General features: G+C 44.2%; 1 protein-coding gene across 1 annotated transcript in view; it reads right to left on the reverse strand.

The window, feature by feature from the left end:
* The window catches only part of MYO18B (myosin XVIIIB), a 193,889-nt gene that overhangs the window by 54,092 nt on the left and 125,727 nt on the right, over positions 1-14,070 (reverse strand). The window contains exons 35-39 of the mRNA XM_075060087.1: positions 8,865-8,978; positions 8,217-8,333; positions 6,946-7,029; positions 5,126-5,263; positions 2,831-3,016 (exon numbers count right to left, since the gene is read on the reverse strand). Of these exons, the coding sequence (XP_074916188.1) occupies positions 2,831-3,016; positions 5,126-5,263; positions 6,946-7,029; positions 8,217-8,333; positions 8,865-8,978 (639 nt within the window). The remainder of the gene's footprint in view (positions 1-2,830; positions 3,017-5,125; positions 5,264-6,945; positions 7,030-8,216; positions 8,334-8,864; positions 8,979-14,070) is intronic.

A 14,070-nucleotide genomic window follows, 5' to 3' on the forward strand; every position in this document is an offset into this window, starting at 1 on the left:
TGGCACAGAGCACTATTTTTATTCCACTGTGCAGACCTTTTACAAAAAATCTCCATGAGGAAACAGTGAGTTTGGGCAAGTTTGCCACTGATTTAAGTTGGTGGAATGGTGGAAAACAATTTCCCTTTAGACATAAATTTTCATACGGCTTCACCACTGCTAGACGTGACCTATTGGCATTTGATGTATTCACACATATCTGAGCATTGTAAATGCAATTTTTAGCAGTCTTAGAAGGAACACTGAAGTTTGAAAATCCACCTGCACAATAAATAAGTCTCTTCCATCCATTTCTCCGATTCACTTAGTGGAATGAGGGGTCACACCCCACATAGGACAAAGGAAGAATTGTGTTTATTTCATTTATTTATTTTGGTAGAGGCAGACTAGGGCTTAAGTACTGTTAAGTGAATAATTCATGCAGTAGTTATAATTTACGTTGGATTTAACAGGAGCAGAGCTATAAGTGGCGGTCTATTAACTATTTATGTTCTCACCACCAGTTGACAAGCATGGCTGGGCACTGAGATCACAGCTCTCCTGCAGTGTTTTATTTAAACATTATTAAAAGTACACACAGTCCTAAGGAATGCCTTCATTTTCAGGGAATATTAGACTCTGCTGTGATAAAGCCTCTGGCTCTCAGGGAATCAGTGTTTACTCAAAATACTCACTGGATTCCATCATAACTGACTAGAAGGTCTTTATCCAACCCCTCCACACACAATGGTCCATCCCCACCTCCACTGGATGAAGAGATTTTATTTTGGCTCATCTCACAAGTCTGGGCAATGGGCAATGTTTTCTGAAGGGCCTTACCTCCTAGCACAGCAGTGTTCCTTAACTGCTTTCCATTAGGCTCATGCATTTGGGCAGCAGATTTCAGACAAACTCAGATACCTTGGTATCTGGGTAAATTTGAATCAACTTACATGTCTTTAGCCTTTGCTTATGGCTCTGTTATTTTTACTGGATTTTTTGTGTTGCCTAGGATTCTCTCAGACTAAAACACCTTTTCCTGGGTTTTGTATAGTTAGAGCAGAGAAATTGAAGTATCAGGTGTTGTGTTACATCAACCTCATAAATGTCTCAATGAAGCATTCAAAAATTCTTTGTTTATGTTTATGCTTATATTTTCCAAATGCAATTAACAAAATCTGTGCACTCTTCTAAAAGACAACATCCAAGGTTTCAAAAATGATGCATCTCTGCCTGGTGGATGGCCAAGGGCATATGCTGGCCTAAGGCTGCTCCTCCCATTTCTCAGTTCTTGTCCAATAAACCACATTTATAAAAAATTTCCTGGGAACAGGAAATTCTGAAAACTTTTCATTTTGGAAACACCAATACACAGTGTTTCTGAAACAAAATGTGTTCCCTGGGCCCCGACAGCTGCTGATGGAGATTGTCTGGATTCTGATCAGTTTCACCACTGGCAGCCGGGAAACAGACAAGAATCATTATCAATTTCAGTCAGCAGATGCTGGTGCTCCGAGAGCCCTTGGCCTCAGGACAGCTCTGCCACGCAGACTATCCCAGGGCTTGCAGACTCTCAGGCCAGCAGGCCCCAGTCTGCACAGCAAGGATGCTCTGGAGCTGCAGAACCTAGTAGCCCACCTGGAATCCTGCCTGTGAGTCAATGAAAGCTCATCAAAACTGGACATTTCCACAAAACATTTTGGCTTTGGCAAATCGGCGTTGTCTGAAAAAACCCTGCGTTGTTGGAAAATTCCCAACCAGCTCTCATCTGGCTAAAGTTCTCAGTATTTATTGGAGATGAGGAGGCAAAGCAATTCCTTTATTTAATAAAACAAATCACTACAGGGACTGCCTAGCTACACAGCCAAAGCTACATGAAGAGTGGGATGCTAGAGAGCTAGAATAACAAGCTCAGTTAAATGATTTGGAGACGAGAGGGGAGGGAAAGCCATATACAGCACCACCAGAGAGCTGGACTGATTGCTCGCAGTGCTCTGCTTGTCAAAACCAAACCTGATGTGGCTGACATTAGAGAAATCCAGGACAAGCAGTGGGAGGAAGTGGCCCATAAAACATTACTTACCCTGCTTGAGGGTCAGCTCTAACAATAAATTGGTTAGACCTATCTCGAAATATCGAGCGCACAGAACATCAAGCAGAAAATTACCTGTTGTTCCAGGACCCCTGGGCCAATCCGCAGGTTATTGGGAAGCTTCCAAATTAAAATTGTGTGCAACAGACAGCAATGGGTGTTGCAAACTCTACAGGACCCTCCCAGCATGCTGGGACAGAGAGCAAACTGGCTAGATTAGGCCAATTAGTTAGCACAACTCAGGACATAATTTATTTTCCAGCATCACAGCATCCCCCCAGTGTATGTTGTTATGATATGTACCAACTATTAGATTTCACAGTGCAGCAACCGCATCACCCAGGTGAAAGACTGCTGGATAGAAACTGGTTTATATCTAGAAGGCCCCAAGATGTAGAGCAGGACGAATTAAACCTGCATGTGCCATGGCAGCTCAGACTTGTCTCTGCTTTCCATGCACCAGACTGTACACGCACTCTGGCAGTTATGTTCTAACTATCCACTAAAAGGCAACACAACTCCAGAATAAATCCAGTCATGTATCTAAGCACCTGAGTGATGGATATCGCAGAACAATACAGAGCTGCTCAAGTGGTAACCATACTTGATTATCTGAAAAAAAACGGGCCATATCCATGAGGTGTAAAGAGCTACTGATGCCGCAATGCGCCCTTCCCAGCACCCCAGCCAAGGAGAGTCCATTGGCATCTGACACAAGGCAATACCCTCTCTTATATGATAGCCCACTCCTCTTCTTACCAGCTCCATACGCCTGCGACTGGCTTCCAGCTCTCTCTGCACCAGCTCATTCATATCTGCTTTCATCTCCTCCATGCGCATCTGGTAATACTTGGTGTTCTCCTTCTCTCGAGCCTCTGACTCTGCGGCCTTCTCCAGTTCCTCACTCATCTTTATTACACTGTCTCGCAACCGAAGGAGAAGCATCTGGAGTGATAGGGAGGGGTACAAAAGGCAAAGGGGTTTTCTTAAATAAAAGATTATAAAGAGTTTCCCCCCCATTCTTTAATCTTTTACAGTGATGTACTTGGAGGAATACTCTCCCCTCCTGACACCTACATGCCTTGAATCATGAAGTTTATGTCTACTTATTATTGCATCAAACATTGCAGCTAATGCTCATAATGGTCCTGATATCAAGCAGCTCGTTTTTGTCTAGTGGCCCTGTGATGCAATGAATTCTATACAGGCTGACTGTGAACTCCACAAAGCACTGTTTCCTTGGGTTGCCTTTAAAATGATGGCTCTTTAATTTCATTGCATAGCCCATTGCACTTACTGGGGCAGTTTTAAGACCCCCCCGAGAGCTTCGGCAGTGCTCCAATCACATTGCAATCACTGTGTGGAATGCAGTGGATACAGTAGTGGCAAACGGTGGCCCTTCTGTGTCCCATCATTCATTACCCATCGCCTAGAGCAGGGAAACAATTTGTGAGGCAAGCGCTACATTGCATCACATTTCCTCTCTCCTTTCCCATCCTGCTGGTATATTTCCCTTTCCCCATGTCTAAGGCAGACACATTAGAACTCACCAGACTGAGACAAACACATGGTACTGTACAAATATTTTGCTCTCTCAGCTATCCTTCATTTAAAACAACATCTCACATTAACATTCCCAGCCTTCAGCTCCAGGATCAATCAAAGCATCCTCGACAGGTCTAACTGAAAGCTGGCACTGCTCAGCATAACTGGCAAACATGGAGAGACAGAAGGCATGATCTCTGCAGAGTCACTCCAGGAACTCCCAATGGAGTGCAGGTCACAGAGCCTGTCCTAGCTAGATCTCACCACAGAGCAGCTGATGGACTCTGGATTAGATAGGCAGGAACTGAAGGAAGGATGAAAGCCAGGCTTGTGGCAATGTGAGCAGAGAGGCTCTGATATGGAAGTGGCCTGGCATTTCCCAAGGCCTCTTGGTGTCTGTATCTCAGCTTTGGTGTCAGAGGACGGATGGGATCAAAGAGGAGGTGATGGCAGGTGAGCTGCACCAAGGGCAATGGCAATGACCTCACAGGAGACTGCCAGAGAATGAGCTTTGGGGTTCACAGGCACAAAGGGTTAAACCGTATGAGGGAAATAAAGAGCCACCAGTGCAGCCTGAGTAACTCTGAAATGCCTTTTCTCTAGAGACTGCTCTCCCGCTGGGCCGCGCTCAGCTGCTCCAGGCTGTCTACGTCTGCCATCATTGTGAAGTGACTCTGCTACATTTTCTTGGCCTCCCCTCAATTAGTCACATGTAAGTGGGGATGGGTATTTATATGTGATCTCATGACATGAAAGGAAATGGGCATAAACGAATATAGGCCAGGATTTAAGTGCTGAGGTTGTTCTAGATGTATACTGATGGACCTACCATACCTTGACTGATTGTAATGTGCTGGATTTGGGACTCTGCCACACAGCCCTATGACAGTGTCTGAAAGGCACTTTGATCAACATGCTGAGTAGTAAATAAATATATTGCTATACACTTTGAGGCAGAGGCCGTATTCCTTCCATGTTTTTATAGCACTGAGCACGCTGCTGGCTTGCAGTAAATACAGCAATAAAATAAAGCAGGAATAATTAACCTCACTGGTGAAATACACAGACTGGTCAGAGCCACAGATTCCAAAAAAGAGGCCTGAGCTGACTCGGCCTCTCACCCTTTCCAAGGGCAATGCAAGTTCCATGTGTTGGGGGCATTACAGATGTGACCACACGAGCTGCTCTCTGCTCTGGGTAGGAAAGATCCCAGGGCAACTTTCATAAGACTAGGAGTCTGCTCTCATTTCTAGAGCCTCTTGTCCTACTGGTTTGCACTGCACTGTGAGCTACTTGGTCTCTTCCCTCCACACCTGAAGTAGCTGCATTGCTTTGGAGCATACCATGATGCAGGCCAATCTATCGCCAGGACAGGATGGTTGACATTGCAGGAAAGGGATGGGAGGAGGCATTGCCAGTGCACATGCCTGTCCCAGAGGCAGCCACTTTTTTTACAGGGATTTTCCCTTTGTGTGTTAAGAGGCAAAGAGGCTAATAAAAATGCCTTACCTCGAACCGCTTGATCTGCACACTCTGAAACTCCAGCTTGTTCTCCAGATCGCAGATCAGGGCTTCCTGTCGACAGACGATTGAACGTTCGACCATCGACTGCTCCACGTACGCAATCCGGGCCTGAGCAGCCTGCAGCTGTTTTAAAGAAAAGAGTGGGGGAAAGACGGGGGTCATGCTTTGTCAGGCTTTTGGCTGGAAATGTCAGAACCAGCTCAAACACTCCTCAGCCCCTTTCAGCCCTCTTTTATTAATTCCGCTCTGTGCTATTGTCTACCCTGCAGACTTCTCATGGAGGCACCAAATCTGTTGGGAATAGAGAGATTTCAGCAGTACCGCCTCAAAGCACACTGGAAGTGCAATGGCTGCATTTAGGTGCCGTGCAGTACAGAAAGATTCTGCCACCCAAGGAAGGTTGGCACCTGCCCAGGTTTTCCCAGGAACATCACTTTTTTGAGGTAACTGAGCTGGGAAACCTCTAAGGGCGCTCACTACACACTGCCAGCTGTCTAGTTTTACAGGCTCAGGATTATATCTGATGTCCTGCTTTTTTGTGCCTCGGAAGTGGCAGCCATACTCCCAAGCTTCCTATGGTATTGTTTGTGTGAAGACCGTGCAAAGAATTCGTTACATTCTGTGGTTTTACAAACAGAAAAATGCTAGCAATTTTTCACTCCGTTGGGTGGAGAGATTTCCTCTAAAATCTTTTGAGGATGGTTATATGTGTGAAATTGTGCACTTTGTCCCAGGGCAGGATTTTGGCTGGCACCTGGAACTCCAGAGGAAGCCTTGGAAGGAAGATTAGACCAAGGCTCAGAAACAATGAGGGGGAAAATTAATCAGCCCTTTTCAAACCTCAGTCAAAGTTTGGTTCAAAATTTATTTTTGGCCCAGACAGGGGAAGTATTTCTTATTTTCTCCAAACTATCTGTCAAACCCTCCACACTGTCTCACAGTGAGTGAGTCCGACTCCTGGTGCCTGGGATAGCAAAGCACGCGGTCAGTGGAACTCCTCGAGTGCTTAATATTAAAGGTACGCTTTACAGGCCTGGAGCCAGGGTGCCATGAACAAAGAAAACAGTTCCCAATTCAGGCTGTGAAAGGAGGTATATTCCCTCTGTCCCTGGTGTGGTGCACAGCACGAGGCTGGCTTGTGGTCTTGCACAGAGAACATCACAATTCAAGAAATTGCAACAGTGAAAAGAATGAGCAGTAAATTCTCCAGCTCTCAAATAACCTTTTAAGTGTGAATTTTCCCCAGTCGCAAGGAAAGTGCACCGGCAGGTTTCCATAGATTTCCTGAACATGCAGTTTAACCCAGTTTCCCAGCCTTGCCCTGTGGAAAGTCGATACAGAGCAGTGTTTACAGCAGTTAAAAGGAGGCTTTTACATGTGTGTGTGTTTTATTGCTCTTAGAGGAGTGGGACCGTGGTATTGTAAAGAGGAGATATTTCCTGACAATAAGCACGTAAACATTTCACTTGAATTCACCCCCAGGACATGAGCTCACCATAAAGCCTATATTTCAGTACTGACATTCAGAATTTCAGTGGATTCTTATACATGTCTGCATGGGAGTATTCCAGGGGATCTGAGTATCTCACTAAGTGTTTGTGGATACAGACTAACATGGCTATCCTCTGATACTCAATAAGTCCTTTGATCTACGGGCAATAAAGGGATTGGCAATGAGATGCCAAAGGACAAAATGATTCTTGAAGCCCTTCATTGCCTGTCTGCTCCAGGTCTGAGTTAGTGACTGGGCAGATGTACCTTATTGCCAGATATTTCAAGTCTTAAGGGGAAGGGGGAGGACTTACTTTCTCTTGAAGACTTTGTTTCTCTTTCTTCACTTCCTCCAGCTGTGTCTGTAACTCTCGAATCTGAGTAATGTCCACTGCAGACTGTAAAAACAGAAACCACAGCAATAGCGACAAAACAAAGAACTTGGAACAGAACTGGAAATGCACAAGGAAGTTCTGTTTTGAAGACTGGCAAGGGAAAGGCTATTTTTAGTACATCTGAATGGGCAGCTGCTCCTGTCCTGAATTAAGCAAGCATAAATCTACTGACCTTACCCGATTTCTCAGCTTCTGGGGATAACTCTCTGCAGAGCTGATCAGCCATAACATCACCAGGGTCATCCCCAAATGCTGATTCTGTAAGTCCTTAGACTTGTTCCTCTCGCAAAGCTACTATGGACCTTTCACAGTCCAGGAAATTTCTGGAAAATACTGGACCTCTGGCCAAATGGGACCCCTTCTATATCTTTGAAGTCTCTGATCTTTTCTATGCTGAGACAGGTCAGATCTCTGGTGCTGTCACAATATGTTTAAGCTATTGAAATAAAATCCATATACACTCCCGGCACATAGCCAGTGCCTTCAACACCTCAATGTCCTCTTCCAATCTCTCCCTGGTCAAAGGCTGAGGACCTCACAAAGGACCTCCAAGCACAGCTTGTCAACATTTTTCTTTGAAACTTTTTTTCTGCAATTTTTTTTAAATGGAAATTTTTCCAATAATTTTTTTCAGTGAAAATCATACAATTTCCAGTGAAAATGGAAAACAACCTTTTCAGTTTTAAACTTTTTCAGTTTTAAACAACTTTGCAGTTTGGCCACTGAAACCTGGAGAAAAAACATCAGTGTTGAGGTTTTCAATGGAAACCTGAATTTTTTCATTTTGGTTGACATTTTTCATGGGAAAAAAGTCATAAATTCATGACCAACAAATTCCAAGCCAGTTTGTTCTTCTAAGCAGCAACTTTTGTGGATGGACTTGAGGTGTCACTTTGATTACTTGCATAGACCTCCAACGGTTAACACTTGATACCCTGGTGCAAACCATATTGGAATGACTCTCCGTGTGCGTGTGTCTGGGTACGCTTGTTCAAGCTGCTCATTAGAATTATTAGAATTAATTGTCTGAAAAGTATTAGCAATATGTCTATGTGATTCCAGCAGGTTACATGTTATCTTTCTAACCCTCCCCTGTGGTGTGAAGCCTTGATGCCCTCTGGATATCTTTCTAGCAACCCCCTTTTCACTCCATGTGCCTGTGTGTATTTCCTTCTCATCATACTCTTTACCTGTGCAATCAGAGCCTTGTGCTTTGTCATAAGTTCGTTCAGATCCTCCTGGTCCTCATCAATGCGTTTCAGGAGATCAGCTTTCTCGTGCTGCAGCTGATATAGGTGCTCATCAACCTGCGGAGGACAAACAGGGTGCTGCTCACTCAGAGATTACAGCAGGGTGCCGACAAGTTCCAAGTACTGCCAGTGGTAGTGTTGGGTTTTCAGTGCTGTAATTCTCTGCCTCACATGCAGACGTGCTGTGTTCAGTGGTGGCACTTCACTAAAGGCCTTTTCCATTTCTACTCAAATTTTGAAACTCCGTGCGCTTGTAATGTTGGCAGGGAGAGGCAAACAAGGCTTTACTGGTGTTCATTACATCTCTGCAGACAGCTTAGGGTATGTTGTGTGTTCTGGATAATTTGCGCCACTTTTACATGTCCCTGGAGACACTAAGGCCCCTGGACTGGGTTCCCCCTGAAAGGTTGGACAATTTAAAGTAATTTATAAGCAAATGACATTGGCAAATCCCAGCCCTGAGGGTCTCATAGTCTAAATAATAAAGTCCATAAAACATGTAAAACTATCAACAAAGCATCATAGTGCCCTGGGGTGCTGGGTGGGGAATAAGCAGTTTCAATAATGTCTGCTATTCAGGGCACGTACCAGGTTTTTGTTCCTGCTGATTGTCTCCAGCTCCACATGCAGGTTCTCCAGCTCCAGAGCCAGCGCCTTCTGGGACTTCTGGGCCTCTGCACATTGGGCTTTGCTCTCTTCCCACTGTAGAGAATTGAGGAAGGGGATAATGATATCAGATCACACTGACAGCCAGAAGTCATTTCATTGATCGATCTTTCCCCTTTGCTGCACAGCAACGTTTATTTACATTCTACTCCCAGAGCGTTTTCACCCATTGAATACATTGTAACTCGGCCTTTTAAAAATTTATGTGGCTCTTGAGGCATTCGGTTTCTATTCTACACTAAAAACCTCCTTTCTATTGGTTATAGTGCCATGAAATAAGACTCCAGAATAACATGTGCAATGCTACTGTCTCTCAGCGGTACCGCTTGCTTCAGGTGTCATTCAATTCCCTTCATAAATAGAAATCCTTAAAATAGATCCCCATCTTGCTGAGCAGTGAAGCAAGCGCCTCATATTGAAATTCTACTCTCTGTCTCTGCAGTTGTGTAGTAAGGTAGAGCTGGGATCATTTATTTGCAAAATTATATGAATTACATGTAATTTGTGATTAGAGCAATTCATGATTTGGAGTATGCAAATGGTCTTTTCATGTAGTGTAAATTGCATTTGCAAATATACATGAAAGTTCACATTTACAAATGCTAATTTGCTCTTGATTTTTATTGCCCAGCTATTACAACCACAATGATCTTAAATGTGTTACAGACATCTGGAAGACATAATGTCATTCTAAAATCTTTCAAAAGACAATTGCAGTTCAGTGCAGGGTGTATGGCCAGCTCCCAGGACAGTAAGGGTAAAGTCTAGCTCCCCTGTCACCTTTTATGTTTGGGTTTTCGTTCTCTTTCTTTCTTTCTTTGCTTAGTTTGTGTCTTAAGAGATTGTCTCCTGCTGCATGCACCTTCCTGCCCATTGCTGCTTTCTCTGTCTTGGCTCATCCTACCAGTTGACACTGACTTTGGCTGATTCTTCTGGAAATGTTTTTAGAAATCCTAATGCCATGTTCAGTCAGTAGCACACTCTGGCTTGCATTTCAAAGGAGGTTATCATTGACTTAACTCTGCTTCTTTGAAGTCAGTAGGAGTTTTACTGCTGACTTCAGTGTCAGCAGAGTTAATTCAGTGCTGAAAGCTTTTGAAAAGCCCCCCCCCTCTGTCCACACATACATGTGCTCATTGTTTTAGTTCAGCTGTCAAGAAGTGAAGTTTGGCATGACCATATTTGTCTTCTGCAGCAAAGAGGAAGCTACTGGGTATCCTTGTTTGATCCCACTCTCCTTCCACCGATCCAGTCAGAACCTAGCACCTGTTTTATGAAAACACATCTACAAATGTGATATTGTGGACAGAACCACAGCAGCGAGGAACAATGAATGATACCAGCACCCAACAGCATAGGAAAGGAAGGGAAGAAAAATAATGTCCCAATTCACACCACAGATGAAACTGTAGAAGGGCAGAATGTATTAAACGCATAGTCATGGCCCTATTCAGACAGATTAACACAACATTATTGTAAAAAATACCATGGGATTTTTTATGGGAGCAGCAGTTTGGATCTCCTTCAAAAGATGGTGGCTCAATATCCGTGTTCCCCTAGTGTCATGCAGAGGCCTCGCTTCAACACTAGAACATCACCTACTGAACTTCCCCCTTGTTTTTCCTGCTACATATAGGCTCCTTTGCCATTTCCTCTTTCTAGTACTGATGTAACACCACCATGTTTAATGCGTGAGAACTCATGTGCCAGGAGTCAATGTTTTTATAATAGCTAAAGAAAGACAAACATCCTGATTTTTTCAAAACGCAAAAATGTTTTAATTTTTTTCTTCTTTTAACACAAAAAGGAGAATTATAAAGTATTGGGACTATAGCTTTTCTCAGTTCATTTTGCTCAATAACCCTGGGTGATTGAGACATACTTGGAAAAGTGATTGAAGGCAGAAATAGATAATTTGCGTCCTTGGGGCCTAGTCTTCAGAGGAAATTGATTGTCAATTGTTGTTCCTTCCCCTTAAAGTCTCAGATTCTTTTTATATAACTAGCACCAGTGTGATTTCTAACATGCTGCAACATAGTGAGATGAAATGGCGGTGCATTGTCAGTAAGTGCTACTCCGCTGTATGGGAGCACTCATGGCACCAATCCTCCATTATGATTTTCATAGCGGCTTCTTGTCTTCCCAGGGGATCAAGTCCATGTGATACTTGCACAGCATGTGAAATGCATTCAGAAGAGTACTCACACACATTGGTATTTTTCTTGATTATGTCTATTGGGCCCCTAGAAATACCACGTCAAACCATTAAGATCTGCCTATGCCAGAGAAGTGTTGATTGAATAGACCCCTGAGCTTTCAGAATGAACCTGAGGAATGCAAATGGCTTGATGGGTCGCAGCAGCCGGGTGTCACAGTAATTCATAAACTCTGCAGGCCTGGATTTAAACTGCCTGTGAGATGCAAAGGAAATTAATGATGAAACTCACTTATCAGTTTATTCAGTTCAGCCCCCTGCTGGAGGACTGTTCCTTCCGCCATCATTCTGAACGCTTCAATGCCATGTTCAGTCTTGTTTTCAGCGTCCCAGGCGCTGAGATTCCACCACCATTTCCACACTCAGAGGGGACTCACTGTCCTGATATTCACTTAATTGCATCCCTCGTCTCCTATTTCTAACTCCTTCAACCTGAAAAAAAACTGCTCTTCTACTTGCAAACACAAGGCTGGTCTCCTACTACTTAAAGCCATAGCAAATCCAAAGGTATCCAGAATGTTGTGTTAATCTCTCTAATGGTGCTGCTACACATCCATCACCCAGTGAGCTTTCTCCTCGTAGAAATCAAAAAGCCTTCATCTCTTTTCCCTTTTGGGTTACCACATTATTGTTAATTTTGTGATACACATTGCAAAGGTGCCTACAGACCCCAGTCAGGATCCAGGACTCTTTATATTAAGACCTACGAAGACACAGTCCATACCCCAAGGAGACTGCAATGTAAGGAGGCACGTGAGAAACAGAGGGTGGGGAAGAGGGGTAAAATTTCCATACACATTTGCATTTTCAAACTATAGTTTTTATTAAAAAAAGCAACTGAGCAGAGAGGTGTGCTTGTGGCACAAAGCCATCTTCTTCCCCTCCACACATCCCGTTTGCTGTTTTATCTATGCCTTGCATCTTGTCACACACCTAGATTCACAGTTCTCTTGGGCAGTGAGTGTCTTTGCAGATCTGATCCTTGACTGGGCACCAAGTCCTACTGCAAAACCAATAACAACTCTCAGCTTTCCCTATCTGCCCCCTGGAGCCATCATTGATTGGTGCATTTCTAGTGGGCATCACTGCAGAGGTGGGTTTTGAGGAGGCATTTCAAGTAGGGGACCAGATGGTTCACCAGATTTTGGCAGTGGTATTGCTCTTGCAGTCTTGACAGCCATAACAACTTTATCGTTACAGTAAAATAAAAAAAACTTCCTTGGGATTCTGTCCAGCTAGAAATACAATGGGAAATGAGCGGCCAAGGCATTTACCAGTTCAAGTCCTGTGAAACTCTTATTAAAATGATATTCCCAGGTCTAAAGTCAGCCCAATTTGATGAAATGTCTAGTGGTCTAGAAACAGTACAAGCACGTTTCTACAGAGAGTTACTGCTGAAGTAGTCTCACAGTGAGGCTCTGTGAATTTCCTTTCCCTCACAACTCAAGATAGTGTCTATATTTTGGATACAGCTTGGGCAATAAATTACTGAAATTACCTAAGTGAAGGACCTTGGAAAGAGTTAAACATCATTCATTTCAAATTTCAATTTCTATTTGTACTACCAAAAAAAAATATCAAAGATCAGAAGACTGGATGAAAGTAAGGCAGGTTTTGTGTACTTGTTTTTGTGCCATAGAGATACTATTCTCTGAAAGGAATTCGTTTTCACAGCTGCTTGGCTCCCCTTTGCACAACTGAATGCGTACCCAGCCCATTCCTTCTGGCGTTCCTTTAACATCGTTAGAACATATTCATGGCATAATAGGAGGTTCCATATTCTAATAAGTTTCAGTTCAGGGACGGAAGTACCGGGATGCGTCGGGTATAGCATTAATTGCTTTAGAAAATAGAAACATCTGAAATTGTGCCAAGGGTGACCCAGCATCGCAATGTGGGGGTCACTCATTGGCTGCAGACCAAGTTCCTGTGCTATGGCTGCATGCGTATTACATTCCCTGCCCCTGTGCTGTGTGTCTGGAGCTCGCCATGACAGCTCTTAGCCTGTACTGTGCAAAACATACCATTCCTACTTCATGCTTTATTCCCCTGCCTCATAGGCCATGGCTACATTAGACATTTCAAAGCGCTGCCCCGGCAGTGCTGCGGGAGCACTGCCGCGGCAGCGCTTTGAAGTGTGAGTGTAGTCAAAGCCGCAGCGCTGGGAGAGAGCTCTCCCAGCGCTGCTTGTAAACCACATCCCTTACGGGTGTAGCGTGCAGCGCTGGGAGCCGCGTTCCCAGTGCTACCACCCTGATTACACTGACACTTTACAGCGCTGCATCTTGCAGCGCTCAGGGGGGTGTTTTTTCACACCCCTGAGCGCGAAAGTTGCAGCGCTGTAAAGTGCCAGTGTAGCCATGGCCTTAGTGTGCAGGAAAGCAAGCTGATGGGAACAGGAGATGATGCGACAGTGTGGAGTCCTGAAGTTCCTATGGATGGCCAAGAAACATTGCATGGTAGATTTAGGAGGCATTCTTCTTCTCTCTCTAAAATCATGCTGTATGTATGTCTTATTGCTCCTGCGCTCCTGACAAATCGTTCCTGCTGCAGTGCTGGGTGTGCCCTGGAAGATCCCACAGGCAGAAGATGGCTCAACCCTGTGACAGCATGCAGTGTTCAAACACAATCTCAGTGCTCACAGATGCACATCAGTGCTTTTCGTGAAGTCACCCTGATTTCTATGAGAAACTCCTCAAACTCCATGAAAACATAGTGAATGTCCCTGATTTTTCTTATGGCATTAAAAATAAATCAAGACATTGCCTTGGGCAGCAGGATTTCCTGTGTTTGCTGGACCATATAATGTCAGTGTTACTCTTTGCTGGCAACTGGGCTGCTGAGGTGTATTTCCTGGTCTTCTGCTCGCTGTTACTAACTTGCTTTTTCACAGAGGCCTGGCTTTCCTTCATT

The sequence above is a fragment of the Chelonoidis abingdonii genome, chromosome 22, assembly GCF_003597395.2.
Source record: "Chelonoidis abingdonii isolate Lonesome George chromosome 22, CheloAbing_2.0, whole genome shotgun sequence".
Lineage (NCBI taxonomy): Eukaryota > Metazoa > Chordata > Testudines > Testudinidae > Chelonoidis > Chelonoidis abingdonii.